The following is a 12,982-nucleotide window of genomic DNA, read 5'->3' as shown; positions in this document are numbered from 1 at the left end:
AACATTCTAAAGGGCTACAATACATTCCCAAGTATATATGATCAGGGAAACATGTTATCACAACAGTCAGTTTAGTTATATCATTATTATCCATACACTACTAATATTGAAATCAGTTTTAGGAAATCATTAAAACAGTGAGAAAGAGAGAGAGAGAGAGAGAGAGAGAGAGAGAGAGAGAGAGAGAGAGAGAGTCAACAACTCCCAAACAGAGTCTCCAAGGGAAACGGCGGAGCGGCTAATGACTCCCCATGAGATTCGGCCTAGAAGTTGCTTCAGGTCTAGTCTCATTAAAAAAGACCTGATATTATAGGTATATATTAAAGATAGTATTTTTTTGGGAGAGTGAAAGAACAGCACTTAGTAGTTCTATGTACATGATTTTTATATATGGTATGTACAGTAGTGCGATATTTATGTATAGCCAAGATACAAAGTACTACTTTAAGCTAATCAAAACAACAATACTGTAGATACAAAGTATTTTGTATCTGCTAAAAAGCTGTAGATTCTCAACAGTTTCTCCCACAGTTCCTCAGTTCAAAACAAACATGACCCAAATCACAAAGAGCTTATTGAGCAGGGTCGTAGCTGGATCTGTATCAGTATTTTAATATCTGTTGTAAAACGATTCTTTGACATGAACCTTTTACTGAAAACCTTATTACTTATTATTCGTGTGCTAATAATCGACTCTGAGATGTACTACAATCTCCACATGCAGGATACACATGTGTCACAGACAGGGGACATGACATGCACTGAAAAAAAAATTACTCTAAATAATAAGAAAAAGTTTTATCATTTGTATGTAGTAATAATTTTCTAAGTCGACTCCTTTCACGGTTGATTTTTCCTCCTTGGTTTCCAACATTACCCGCAAGTTTCTAGGTAAATTTCTTCTTGACCCTTAGACAGCAACGGAGCAGTGCTTTAGCATTTCAGTCTGTCCTGCTCTCGCTTATCTCCTTAAACAGATCAGCTCTAAAGCTAACACTACAGTCAACGCCATCATGCTTGGAATCTCCCGACGGCCAACTAGCCATGACGAATCTCTGTAGCATCGCACTCTGTCCAGCATCTCTCTATAACAAGAGCATTGAACAACATATTACAGTCTAACTTTACGTATAACATCAATTCACAGTCCTTTTTCCCGGCACACTGGTAAAAAAAAACGTTGGTTTGGTCTCAAACAGGAAGAAAATAAGATGTGATATCTATTAAACTTTTCAGTAATTTTACTGCTGTTGCTGTTTTTTTGCTATGAAACCAAAAGAGACTTTAAACATTTATAAAAGAGTGAAATTACAATGTAATAGCAAAGGAAAATTTACAAAGAATCACTTTCTTTGTAAATCATATACTCAAGAATCATATACTTTTCTGTTGTTATTTTATTTTGTCTCCAGCAACATCTTTTAAAATGTGTGAAGTTTAAAATGTGAAATGCGTATGACAAACAATTATGTTAAACTGATTACATCAAAGGTAGGGGAAAAGTCTCAAAACAAAATTTACCAGGATTTCTAAACTTCTTAAACCCACTCCCACATTCCCGGCACTTATAATCAAATCCTCTAGGATATTCGCTTGCCCATAGAATATTGTCAGGCTGGTGATGCTATATGTGATCATGTACTATTTCTGTTTGTGCAAATCTTGATGCGACCTTGATTCTGCTGGTAATGTGTGTTCGTTAATGGGCTGTATATGTATAAATTATCATACAAACAGAATTTTTTTTAACTAGTATTTGACAATTCATCATATAGCCCAAAGGGATTAAAAGCAACATTCTTAATATAGCCTGAAGGAATTAAAAGCATTCTATTCCATGATAACACCTCACTCTTACATAGGATGACATCCCCACTTTTCTGCTGCAAACTTAAGCAAATGAATAACACTTGCTAGCTAACATGAAGTCCAGAATTTTTTCATTCACAACAGATTTGGTTTAAGTGACCGGCACATTAAAAGCTATTAATATTTTATTAAATTATGTCTTAATGAATGTTTCTAAAAAAAAATTCTATGCAAACAATGTACACTATATCAATGTCAGATGATTTGACACTATTTTGCTAACTATGACTAGTACTGTGTTGTATATGTATTTACAAATCCATTATTGTTGTATATAGTTTTATGTTTTTATTTTCTTTTATTGTCTCCAGCAGCATCTTTTTAAATGTGTAAAGCTTGTAAAATGCATATGACAAACTTATCCAGAAAATCAATTGAGTTAGACTGATTAAATCAAAGGTAGGGGACAATACTCAAAACAAACTCTGAAGGCCACTCCCACATTCCTACCGCTTATTATTCATTTACGTTTCAGCACACTAATAAAACTTTTGTAATTTCTATTACATAGACTAATAGATTAAATGGAATACAGGATAGACCATGAAAGATCAGGATAGTGGTCACTCAAATACAGCATGTTACCTTACACAAGAACGCTATGGACATTTCTATAAAATGACTGACAGAAAGCACATCCAAAAACAAGCATTTCTAGTTCAGAAATCAGTGTTATGAACAAGATTTCCCCTCACAATAATAAACATTCTTTGGCTAAAAGGCTACGGCTTAATCCATAAGGGTTTTTTTTTATTTTTTTTATTTTTTTGAAAATCAGGGTTATTTTTATGAGACAGAATGCTTATTGTACCTTTAAAGTGGGAGAAACTGGAGGTTTAAAGAAAATTTACCAAAGGGAATTCAGTTTCAGTGCAAAAAAAGGGGACAAGTGCTTAACTACAAGAGAATTCCGTCTTTTCTCTTGCAATCTGTGATTGTAAAACCCTTAAAACTCAAGCAGTACAGTTCTGTGCAGGCAACACAGCACTGGTTAATGACCAAATAAAAAAAAGACACATGCTTATACAGAATTCCTGCCAATGTGTCAGAAGACTTTAAACATCAAACTGTCCAACTGGGATTCCAGACTTCAGTTAGAACCAAAGTTATCATTACTTTCATAACGTGTAAATTTTACCACTACTGAAATATAGCAGTGACGTTGCAAAAATGTGGAACTCTCAAAATAAGCATTTTTCTCTTTCTTTTTTTGGTCATATAAACATCTGAAAACTACCATAAAAATGCGTGATCATTTACATTTACATTTAGGCATTTGGCAGAAGCTCTTATCCAGAGCGACTTACATTTTTACATTTAATCATGTGTATCTGTGCTATTTCTTTGGCTGCATAACACATTAAAAAGATTCTAGTCACGTTTGTCTTGTTGGTTAAAATTAAATAAAAATCAGTTCATCATATTGCCTAGGTTGTGCTAAAAAAAGGACTCTTTTACTGCATAATCTTGATACCTATACATGTTTTAATGCTCATAAAAAAATGAAAAACAAAAAATGGCTAAAATGCTTTAAGTTTTAAGGGCTACATCACAATATACAGAGCTGGATTATTTTTAAAAGACAGAATGCTTACTCCACCTTTAAATTGGGAGAAACTGGTGGTTTACAGAAAAATTACCAAAGGGAATTTACTTTCAGTGCAAACAAAAAAAAAGAGGGAAGTGCCTAACCACAAGAAAATGTAATCTGTATTTTTTATTCCTGTGCAATCTGTGCATTTAAATAAATTAAAAAATGTGGAGATGGAATGAAGGAGGTATTCCCTTGTCTAATAGATGTTTGTTTACAAGACTGAGTGTACTAAGAGTTAGTTTCTTCTGGTTAGGAAATAAAGATGTCGCTCATGAAAGTGAATAAACAAAACAAACAACCAAACAAACACATAACCGAACAAACAAACAAACAAATAAACAAATAAATAAATAAATAAGAAGGCCTCGGACATGAACACGGAGTGTAATGTATGATGTTCTCGGGATAAACGTTGGGCCGCAACTATTTGGAAAAATATTAGCTTGTTAGCTTTACAAAACATATTTCATTAAAATACAATATGTTTGAGGTTTCTGGATATTTCAACCAGTCGCTTTATAGGATAAAAGAGAAACAGAAATTGGTGTTAAATCCGCATAATAAGTGTTATACAATCTAAACAGAACCAAAAATGAACAGAACCGCTAAAACAGTTGGGGTCGCGACGCTTACCGGACAGCTCGTCTGGTTCCAGCCCGCTTTCGGTGTCGAGTCCGCAGATAACGAAGTAATCCGCGAACCGGCAGGAGTTCGAACTGAAGCCGGTGCTCATTTTGAGGCTGGTCCGGTCGTGGCCGTGTGTCCGCCCTGCTGCAGAGGTGCATATTATAACCACACAGCCATAGCTCCTGCGTTATATCGAGTACTGGCCATCGCGGACGCACTTTATATATTGACCGTTAAAAAAAATCAAAGCACGAGCCCGTACAGAAGACCGAATTGCATTGTGGGCGCTCACCGCTCGTACAGCTGTTTTTTTTTCGACCGCTCCTCGAGCTCGAGCTTGTACGCATGCGTTCTTGCGACGGACACATCATGGGATTACCCCCATACCACACCACGAGCGAGCGCGCACGCACGTACCCACCTACCCGTGCACGCCCTCACCGCAGTATCGTCTGCATGAATCCGCTTTATAGAAACCATTAAAATAAAATGTGTGTTTTTTTGTCTTTGAGCAATGTTTAAATATGACATCCTGGACCTGAGGTTTATCCCAAGTGTGAAAAAGGAATACAGCAACCCTGGGCGGCACTTTTGCTTAATTTGCATCTTTGCAAAATTATTCCTACCCCTTGAACTTTTCCATATTTTGTCACGTTACAACCACAAACGTAAATGTTATTTATTGGAATTTTATATGATAGACCAACACAAAGCGGCACATTGTGAATGTTTTATAAATAAATATCTGTAAAGTGTGGTGTATTTGGCCAAAGGTTTGTGGGCAGCTACCCATAACACTTGCATAAGGTTCTTCCCCAAAAAGTCTGAAGCACATATCTATATATGATGTTGTGGGCATGGTGGCATAGACTTCCACCTCCAGGGTCTAGGTTCGATTCCCACCTCGAGTCTGCAAGCATGGAGTTTGCATGTTCTCACTATGCTTGATGGGTTTTCTACAGGTCCTCTGGTTTCCTCTCACAAAGACATAAAAATTAGGCTAATTGGCTTTAGTGTGTAAAGGACCATGTGAGTGTGTGTATGTGTTGGTGCCCTGCGATGGATTGGCACCCCATCCTGGGTCTACCCTGTCTTGTGCACTAAGTCTCTTAGAATAGTCTCCAGCCCCCACGCCAACCTGTATACATCATAAAGGGGTATAGGCATTGAGTAAGTGTTGTAGTATGCTGTGGGATTACAATTTACCTCCACTGAAACTACAAGGCCCAAACCTGTTTCAGCATGACAATGCAAGCTCCATGAAGACCTGCTTCGTCAAGTTTGTGGTAGAAAAACTTGGGTGGTCTTAAAAAAAAGTCTGACCTAAACCCCACCAAACACCTTTGTAAAACTTGAAGGAGGATGAATGAACATGAATTCTGGACTGGGATGTTCAACCATGGTCAACATATAGTGAGGTGTCCACAAACATTTGATAATATAGTGTATCATTTTGGTTTTGGGAGATGGGAGAAAACTGGAGAATCCAAAGGAAACTCATATAGAAATGGGAAGATCATAGCAAACTTCAGATAGGCAACAATCCATGTTCATGATCGAACAAGGTACCCTGAAGCTGTGACCTGATCCCTGATAAAACAACTCTATTCTTTAGGAAAATGATCAGCAGTAAGGTATAAAAGCCAGGCAGATGTGGGAGAATGAGACCAACAGTTCGCGGTAATGCAACCTACTGGATTCCAACCGCTGTTAAACAACAAGGATGAAGAAAATATAATAATATAACAGTAGTTTGTATAACTTTGGGGTGAACATTTTGAGAGAAAAAAGGTGTCTTTAACAGTTTCATAGTGCACACGGATAGACTGCCCTCTTGTGGCTAACTAAAGCAACTGCTTACAGTAAGGCACAATGAGCAAAACAAGTCTTTGAGCAACAAACTTTGTATGTTTTTGCATACAAATTGGGATTTCAGACATGCTTGCAATTGTGTGTAATTATATAATTATATATCTGAGCACTAAGACTGAAGAAATTGAAATCAGGTAATGGACTGATGAAAGACATTTGTCTGAAAACTTTTGTATTGCTCATAATGTTCACTGAATCCAAAAGTACAGTACTGTTACTTCCTGAATTCCTCTTCAGAAATGCCTCTTATTATTCAGATATACACCTATTAGAAATAATATTGTGTTGACTAGATGATTGGGTCAGATCAATTCCAGTACAACTGGTCTTGCTGGGTCTTCCCAGTATGCTGTGGTTAGTGCCTACCAAATCTGATCCAAGGAAGGACAACCAGTGAACCAGTGAACCAGTGACGTGGTCAAGGACATTAAAGACTCAGTGAGAAAGCACATGGGGAGAAAAGGAATTGCATCCCAGCTTGCTGCATAGCCACAGATGGGTCAAAGTGCCCCTGCTGACCCGTGTCCATTATTGAAAACACTTGCAGAGGGCATGTGAGAATCAGATTTGAACCATGGACCATAGGAAGAAATTGGCTTGTTCTGATATATAACATTTTTTTTGTACATCACATGGATGGCAGCACCAGGATGAACTATGGTAAGAACTCCTGCAATGTTAACTAGAACATAAAGACAGAATAAGATGTACCAGTTATTTACCTTAAATCACGCACACCTTAATCACTTAATGTTTTACTTATCCATCTCTTTAGTCTATTCAATTTAATATCCATCCAATGCAGGTTTTAAAACAGAACTAAACTAAAAATGGACACTACTTATGAAGTAAAACCCCCTAAAGCTCCCTGTCCCTTCTTCCTCAAGTGTATTTGCTTTTTTATTTTATTTTACATTTTATGTTTGTCCTGTTTTAATAAGAGATTAGGTTTTTTAACAAATATAGAAAATCCATCATATACACAAGAAACACTCACAAAATATCAGCGAAGGAAACCATCTTTTAATCATTTCATAATAAATATCTTCTTGTCTTCTTAATATCTTATCTATAATGATATTCATATCAGTATATAGCATTTCTTAATGGCATTTAAAAGGAAAATTATCAATTAGTAGCATATACATATGAAGAACATCCCGAAAGAGGTCAATGTAATACTGTGTGTGTGTGTAGGCAACCAAAATCAAAAGAATGAATATAATCATGAACAGAACAAAAGAAATAAGACATGAAAACTGAGTAGAAATGCACCTTAGTGAAGTGGATGTGTTTTTAAAATGATTTACAGAGCTTCACTAGAAAATTATTCATCTTTTTTATGAATTGAAGTGCTTAAAGCACTGCCAGAACCAGGACTGCAAATCAGCTAAAATTTGTTTTTACTCCAGTTTTTCCTCTTATATCCAAGATAAAGAAATCAAAAGGGTCAGTGCCGTCTAGTTCCAGTAATCTTCTATTTAAGACTAAATAAATATCAAAAGCAAAATTAGCAACAAAAAAAGGAGCAAAAAAAAAAAAAAAATACATATGAGGCATTATAAACACAATTGGTTCCCGGATATTGTGTCTTCTTATACATTTGTGGAGGAAAACATCTACCAAGAGATTCTACTACATAAGGTCTAAATATCTGGTTCATCTCCAACCTGTGGGGAAAAAAATAATGTCGATGGCACAGTATATGTGAGAGGTGTTATATTTGAAAGTTCTCCACGCATAGCTAGCACCCTGTTTGTGCTGCCAAAGCAACACAGATTAAAAATACCTCAAAAGGTATTAGTCTAAAGTTAGAAGAAAGAATAGGCTTAATAGAGGAACATGAATTCTGACACAAGGTTATTAAAAACAGATGAAACAATAAAAAAGAAAAAGAAGCATATGATCACGAGCCGGTCCAAGTTCAAAGTTCTGAGCCCGTTTTGCATGATGACAAAAAAAAAAGAAAAGAAAAAAAAACAGGCATATGTGTGAGGACAGGGATAAGCAGAAATGAAATGGAGGACAAGCATTAAAGACAAAAAAAAAAAAAAAAAAAAAGTGTGGCGCTTTATTCCATCTTTTCCTGCAGCTTTTTCTGGAAGCACACCGGGAGAATAGAGACTACAGCTAGAACAGCCAGAATGGCCAAGGAGTACCAGGATACAGCCTCGCCCGCTGTGGTCAGCTTGTACAGCGTCGTTCCGGCATTTATCGCTACGAAAGATGGAGGAGCGACTCCTGAAAGAGAAATGTGAGAGCACACTGAGAAACTGAACCGTATTAACATGCTATTCTTATCTACAGCAGGATGCTTTCACACTTGGGTGGAGTGCATTGCATGAGATATAATTTTCAAATCTGCTACATACAATAGATTCAATTTAATAACACAAATATGAATCAACTCCAGTGGTGAGGTAGTTGTTCAGCTTTAAAAGATCCAGATAATTTAAACCAGAACATTTGATGAAATTTCTTGTGAACTAAGGCATAGACACGTGGACAAAATTGTTGGTACTCTTCGGTCAATGAAAGAAAAACTCACAATGATCAAATAAATAACTTTAATCTGACAAAAGTAATAATAAATAAAAATTCTATGAATGTTAACCAATGAAAGTCAGACATTGGTTTTCAACTATGCAACAGAATTATAAAAAAATAAATGGAACATTTGTCATGGAACAGGCCTAGACAAAAATGATGGTACCCCTAACCTAATACGTAGTTTGTTGCACAACCTTTTGAGGCAATCACTGCAATCAAACGATTCCCGTAACTGTCCAATTCAAGGAGTGCTGACAAACAAACACCGTTGGCACGAAGAAGCTACAGACTGTAGTCAGGTCATGATCAATGTTCAGAAGCATTGGATTTAACAAATTTAAAGACATTGCAGGACTTTCAGACATATTGAATTAATAATCTAAGTGGGTGTATGTATATTTCTGACTCTGTAAGTTGAATTGTCACCCTGTCAGAAAACTTATAAATAAATTACACCTTGTGCTCCAAAATGTCTTCTTATATTAAATATATTAAATATGCATGTTGTACAATCATTCATCATCAGAAAAGCACCAGTTCAGAGATAACACTGAAAGCCCAATACTGCCAAAAAAAAAGGCTGAATATTTAACTGATATCAACAAGGTGTTATCTCTTAGGCTTCCCTGGTTTTCTTTTAAACAAAATATCTCTGATCTCAGCAGAGAAAATCACATATAGGAGAATTTGGCAACATGTATTTTTTTAACATAAGAAAAAAAGTGATATTTTTCTTATCTTACCGAGGAAAGTTCCAAAAAAGAAGACTCCCAAAGGCACGTTAATGACCGGGGAAGTGATGTTAATAAACCAATTTGGGAGAAACGGTGTAATTCTCAGGAAGATGATATAATTGATGAGGTGTTCTCTGTGCTTATCGACCTGTAGATAAATTAAAATCACTTGAAGCAACATAACAAAAGCACTTTTTTTGCCTTCATCATATCTATCTCCACGCAGTATATGACACAGATATCTTACCTGTTGTGACCATTTCTCTGCTTTGTCTGTGAAGTACTTGTACACCACAGGTCTGCCCACTAAATAAGACAACATGTAGCAAAAAGATGCTCCCAGACCCGAGCACTGAAAAGCAGAATATTCAAAGTGAGTGTGGTGCAGAATAATAAATACAGCGGCAACAGCACAAATTGATCACTGTGTATAATCACTTGCTTTGTGATCATGTGTATTATTATTTCACACTTACCAGGCAAACCAGGAACAGGGCCAGGGGGAAGGGATACAGATAACCAGAGAGGATACTGAGGAAAATCGAACCTGGAATAGCAAATGTCTGGAGGCTGAAATAGGACCATTAAGGAAGGACAACAGATTTGGTTTTCTTAAACTCTAAACTATACGTTTATTTTTAGCCTTTCGGGTCTCATGTTATTCCCACATCAATAGATACTGATATCAAATCTTTCTATAGCAAAATTAAGACGTTCTCACAGTAATACAGTAAACAATTTTAGATTTCATACCCAAGTCGAATATTTACAGTGTATGGAGTGTGGAGTGAAAAACTTTGCACACCCTTAGGATGAAATAGGAGATGTAACATTTTTCATTTTACAGATGCCCCAAAAGCTTTAGCATCAGATTCCAGATAGTGGTTAGCACTGTGTCCTCGCACATCCAGGGTCAAAGGTTCGGGTTTGTGTGCGTAAAGCTTGCACATTTTCCCCGTGACTGGTGGTTTTCTCTAGTTTCCTTCCACAGTACAAAGACATGCAGGGTAGGCTAACTGGCATTCTCCACTTGCCTATATTGTGCGAGTGAGTGTGTGCGTGTGCCCTGCTATGGTTTGCACCCTGCCTAGTGCCCCGAGTTACCTAGGACAGGCGCCAGGTCTCCTAAAATCATTAACAGGGGAAGCGGTATAGAGAACATGCAGCAAAATAATTTTTCTCTACAACCCTGAGACAGATGAAAACTTGAACTCACAACCTTCTGGGCACCGGAGTTATAAAGAGTCAATTTAAGTTCGAAGCTTCAACCAACTGCTAAAAAACTTGTAAATATGAAACTTGTCTGATTTGGTTTCAAGGATACAAGACATAAGTAGCAAAATATGCTAAAAGCACTTGGGTATAATAGGTGTCCTTATATTTGGAAAGCACTGTCCCCAGGGCCTTAGCGTCATCCATGTCTTTGGGGATTTTTATCTTGTCCCTCTCATCTCTGAAAAAGAAACATTTAAAACATAAAATGTGGATTGGAAATGTGGATTCAGACCTTCACTACCTTCTCTATTATATCACAGTCATATAGTTCATATGATTTCACTGCATATCGTACTGTGTATGACTGTGTATGTGACAAATAAAATTTGAATTTGAAATTTGAATTTAAGACAAAAAATAATAATCTGCTTGTTAATTTACTCCAGAACATAAAAATTCCAATGAAGGCTTTCTCCATGACTGGAAATGCTAATTGTTTAACACTTCTACTAATGGTTTAAATCTCCAAGTTTAAAAGTCTGTTTGTTTGTTTTTTTTGGCAAAAAAATCAGAAGCACTTACTCGCTCAGCTCAGGGAAATTTCTGTAAACCAGGTACATGATCGAAGCAGCGCAGGCGAAGATGGAAATCAGGATGAGGAGGGAAATTCGTGCGGATCCTCCTCTGGAATACTGTGCTGCTGTAAGAGGAACATAAGGACACAGTAGTTTTTTTTGGTAAATTGAATGTGTAACTCCAAGATGAGTATTACCATCCTGAATATTATTAGTACACAATACACACGTCCTAAAATGTTTAATTCATCTTGTATCACAGCAATTTATGTCACAGACAATTTTAACGGTGAGAGGTTTTAAAGTTTATTTATTTCTAATTGTAACGCACTTTTAATCAATTGTCATTGTCGAAAGCAGCTTTAAACAATCAAAAATATAATAAAAGTTTGCATGAAATGTGCTCTGTTCTAAACCGTTTCTGTGTTAAAAAACCTGAGAGACAACTCACTGGGACGGACACTGGAGACTCCTTCCCTTAATGTTTAATAAATCAATCTTTAGTCCATTAGCGCAGCAAAAGTTCTTGTATATGAGGTGTTCCTATAAAAATATTGATGCATTTACATCTCTATTAGAGATGAGAGGTGTGGGGGCGATTCAGTTACACATCACGATTCGTTTGTGTTGCGATTTATGTATTGCCACATTGATGCCAAAATGGATTTTTTTTAAATGATGTTTGTTCATACATGTTTGCATTTGAGGGGGTAAAATGTTGCAGTTCCTGTAATCCTGGGCTCTAAACTATTCACTCATTGGCAGACAGCACAGTGTCCTGTGTGTGCGTAGTGAATTTTTTGGTAAGTTTGTTTAGAACTGCAATACACAGATAGTATATGTGTATATGATGTTTGTGTTTCAGTTGATCCAGACGAGGGGTCACCAGAGCGGACACACAACTTGGCACAGGTTTTACGCCAGACGCCCTTCCTGACGGATTACAGTATATTCTCCTGTAGGATTATGGAGGAACTGTGACATTTTACTGCCTCAAATAGAAACATATCAAATAAAATGTCATTTTTAAAAAGTTAATTTTGGAGTTGGTGAAGCGATACATGAATCGACGCATAAAATAATCACGATGTGTCACCGAATCTTTGACTTGAGACATTTAAATCTATTGATTCACGTCCTTTATTAGGATCATTAAAACAACTCTATCACGTATAACCACTGTAACAGCACTTTATTACAGCAGGTCATGATTTAAGGGGCAAGATGTTGCTCAACTTTGCATCAGGTGTTTCAAAATCCCCAGTGACAGCCACAACAGGGACTTCCATCTCAAACAGCTTACATACACACACTTCAGTTTACACATATCACATTACTGTGTCCTTCAATTCACAACATAGAGAAAATCCACATCCTTAGTTACAATTCTTAATCGCCATTTCTCAAACTCATTACACCGACCATTCGGAAAACCACTTCAAGTTAAACATTTACAGTGAGCTACATACATTTTAACATGAATAATGTTTTAACATTGTTTTCCTATCCGTATACAGACAAGCCCCGCCCCCGGCACAAGGATTGGATGAAGCGTCGAACGCGTGAGCGCCGGTTGTCGCCATTGCTTGTCTTTGAATGCCTGAATCACCTGTCAATCATACGTCTAAAGGCGGGACTTGGCCCAATACGGGTAACACAAACCAGCCCGATACCTTTAAGAGGCTGCGTTTCTTTTGTCATCGATTCCCGCTGTGTTAGAGCAGTGGCATCTGCTTCGCGGACTCCGCTCCTCTTCTTAGCCATGTTGGTTTATTTAGGCAAGCAGTGTGTAGTGTCGTGGTGGTGAAAGTGTAAGCAGCCGGTTACTTCCTGACACTCTCAAGATATTTCTTAACGAGCACTATGGCGAAATGACGCGCGTGACCTTTTACCCTCGTCTTGTTCGATGGTGATAATGAGGGGGAATAAGGTGACGAGCGCCCTCT

General features: G+C 37.1%; 2 protein-coding genes across 5 annotated transcripts in view; both read right to left on the bottom strand.

Moving 5' to 3' along the window:
- The window catches only part of dennd5a (DENN/MADD domain containing 5A), a 57,410-nt gene extending 52,976 nt beyond the window's left edge, over positions 1 to 4,434 (bottom strand). For all 4 annotated transcript variants that reach the window (XM_053512853.1, XM_053512854.1, XM_053512856.1 and 1 more), the window contains exon 1: positions 4,097 to 4,434. In XM_053512853.1, coding sequence (XP_053368828.1) covers positions 4,097 to 4,196 — 100 coding nt within the window. In that variant the 5' untranslated portion in view covers positions 4,197 to 4,434. The remainder of the gene's footprint in view (positions 1 to 4,096) is intronic.
- A 2,531-nt stretch (positions 4,435 to 6,965) lies between these two features.
- On the bottom strand, positions 6,966 to 12,910 carry tmem41b (transmembrane protein 41B). Its single transcript, XM_053513418.1, has 7 exons — positions 12,710 to 12,910; positions 11,044 to 11,161; positions 10,571 to 10,699; positions 9,723 to 9,816; positions 9,494 to 9,598; positions 9,256 to 9,394; positions 6,966 to 8,203 (listed from the first exon to the last, which is right to left on the bottom strand). Exons 1-7 carry the CDS (start codon positions 12,798 to 12,800, stop codon positions 8,034 to 8,036), a joined length of 846 nt encoding a protein of 281 aa, XP_053369393.1. The 5' UTR covers positions 12,801 to 12,910; the 3' UTR covers positions 6,966 to 8,033.
- Between the last annotated feature and the right edge of the window lie 72 nt (positions 12,911 to 12,982).

Source organism: Clarias gariepinus, chromosome 15, assembly GCF_024256425.1.
Source record: "Clarias gariepinus isolate MV-2021 ecotype Netherlands chromosome 15, CGAR_prim_01v2, whole genome shotgun sequence".
Lineage (NCBI taxonomy): Eukaryota > Metazoa > Chordata > Actinopteri > Siluriformes > Clariidae > Clarias > Clarias gariepinus.
The sequence above is the reverse complement of the archived record's forward strand: the minus strand, read 5'-3'. Positions and strand labels throughout refer to the sequence as shown.

What these genes read in the sequence shown, in the direction of transcription:
- tmem41b (XM_053513418.1), bottom strand. Translation starts at nt 12,800, where the DNA reads ATGGCTAAGAAGAGGAGCGGAGTCCGCGAAGCAGATGCCACTGCTCTA. An exon ending in AATTTCCCTGAGCTGAGCGA is followed by an intron (nt 10,700 to 11,043) that starts GTAAGTGCTTCT and finishes TTTCTTTTTCAG; the next exon opens with AGATGAGAGGGACAAGATAA. An exon ending in CAGAGAAATGGTCACAACAG is followed by an intron (nt 9,395 to 9,493) that starts GTAAGATATCTG and finishes ATTTATCTACAG; the next exon opens with GTCGATAAGCACAGAGAACA.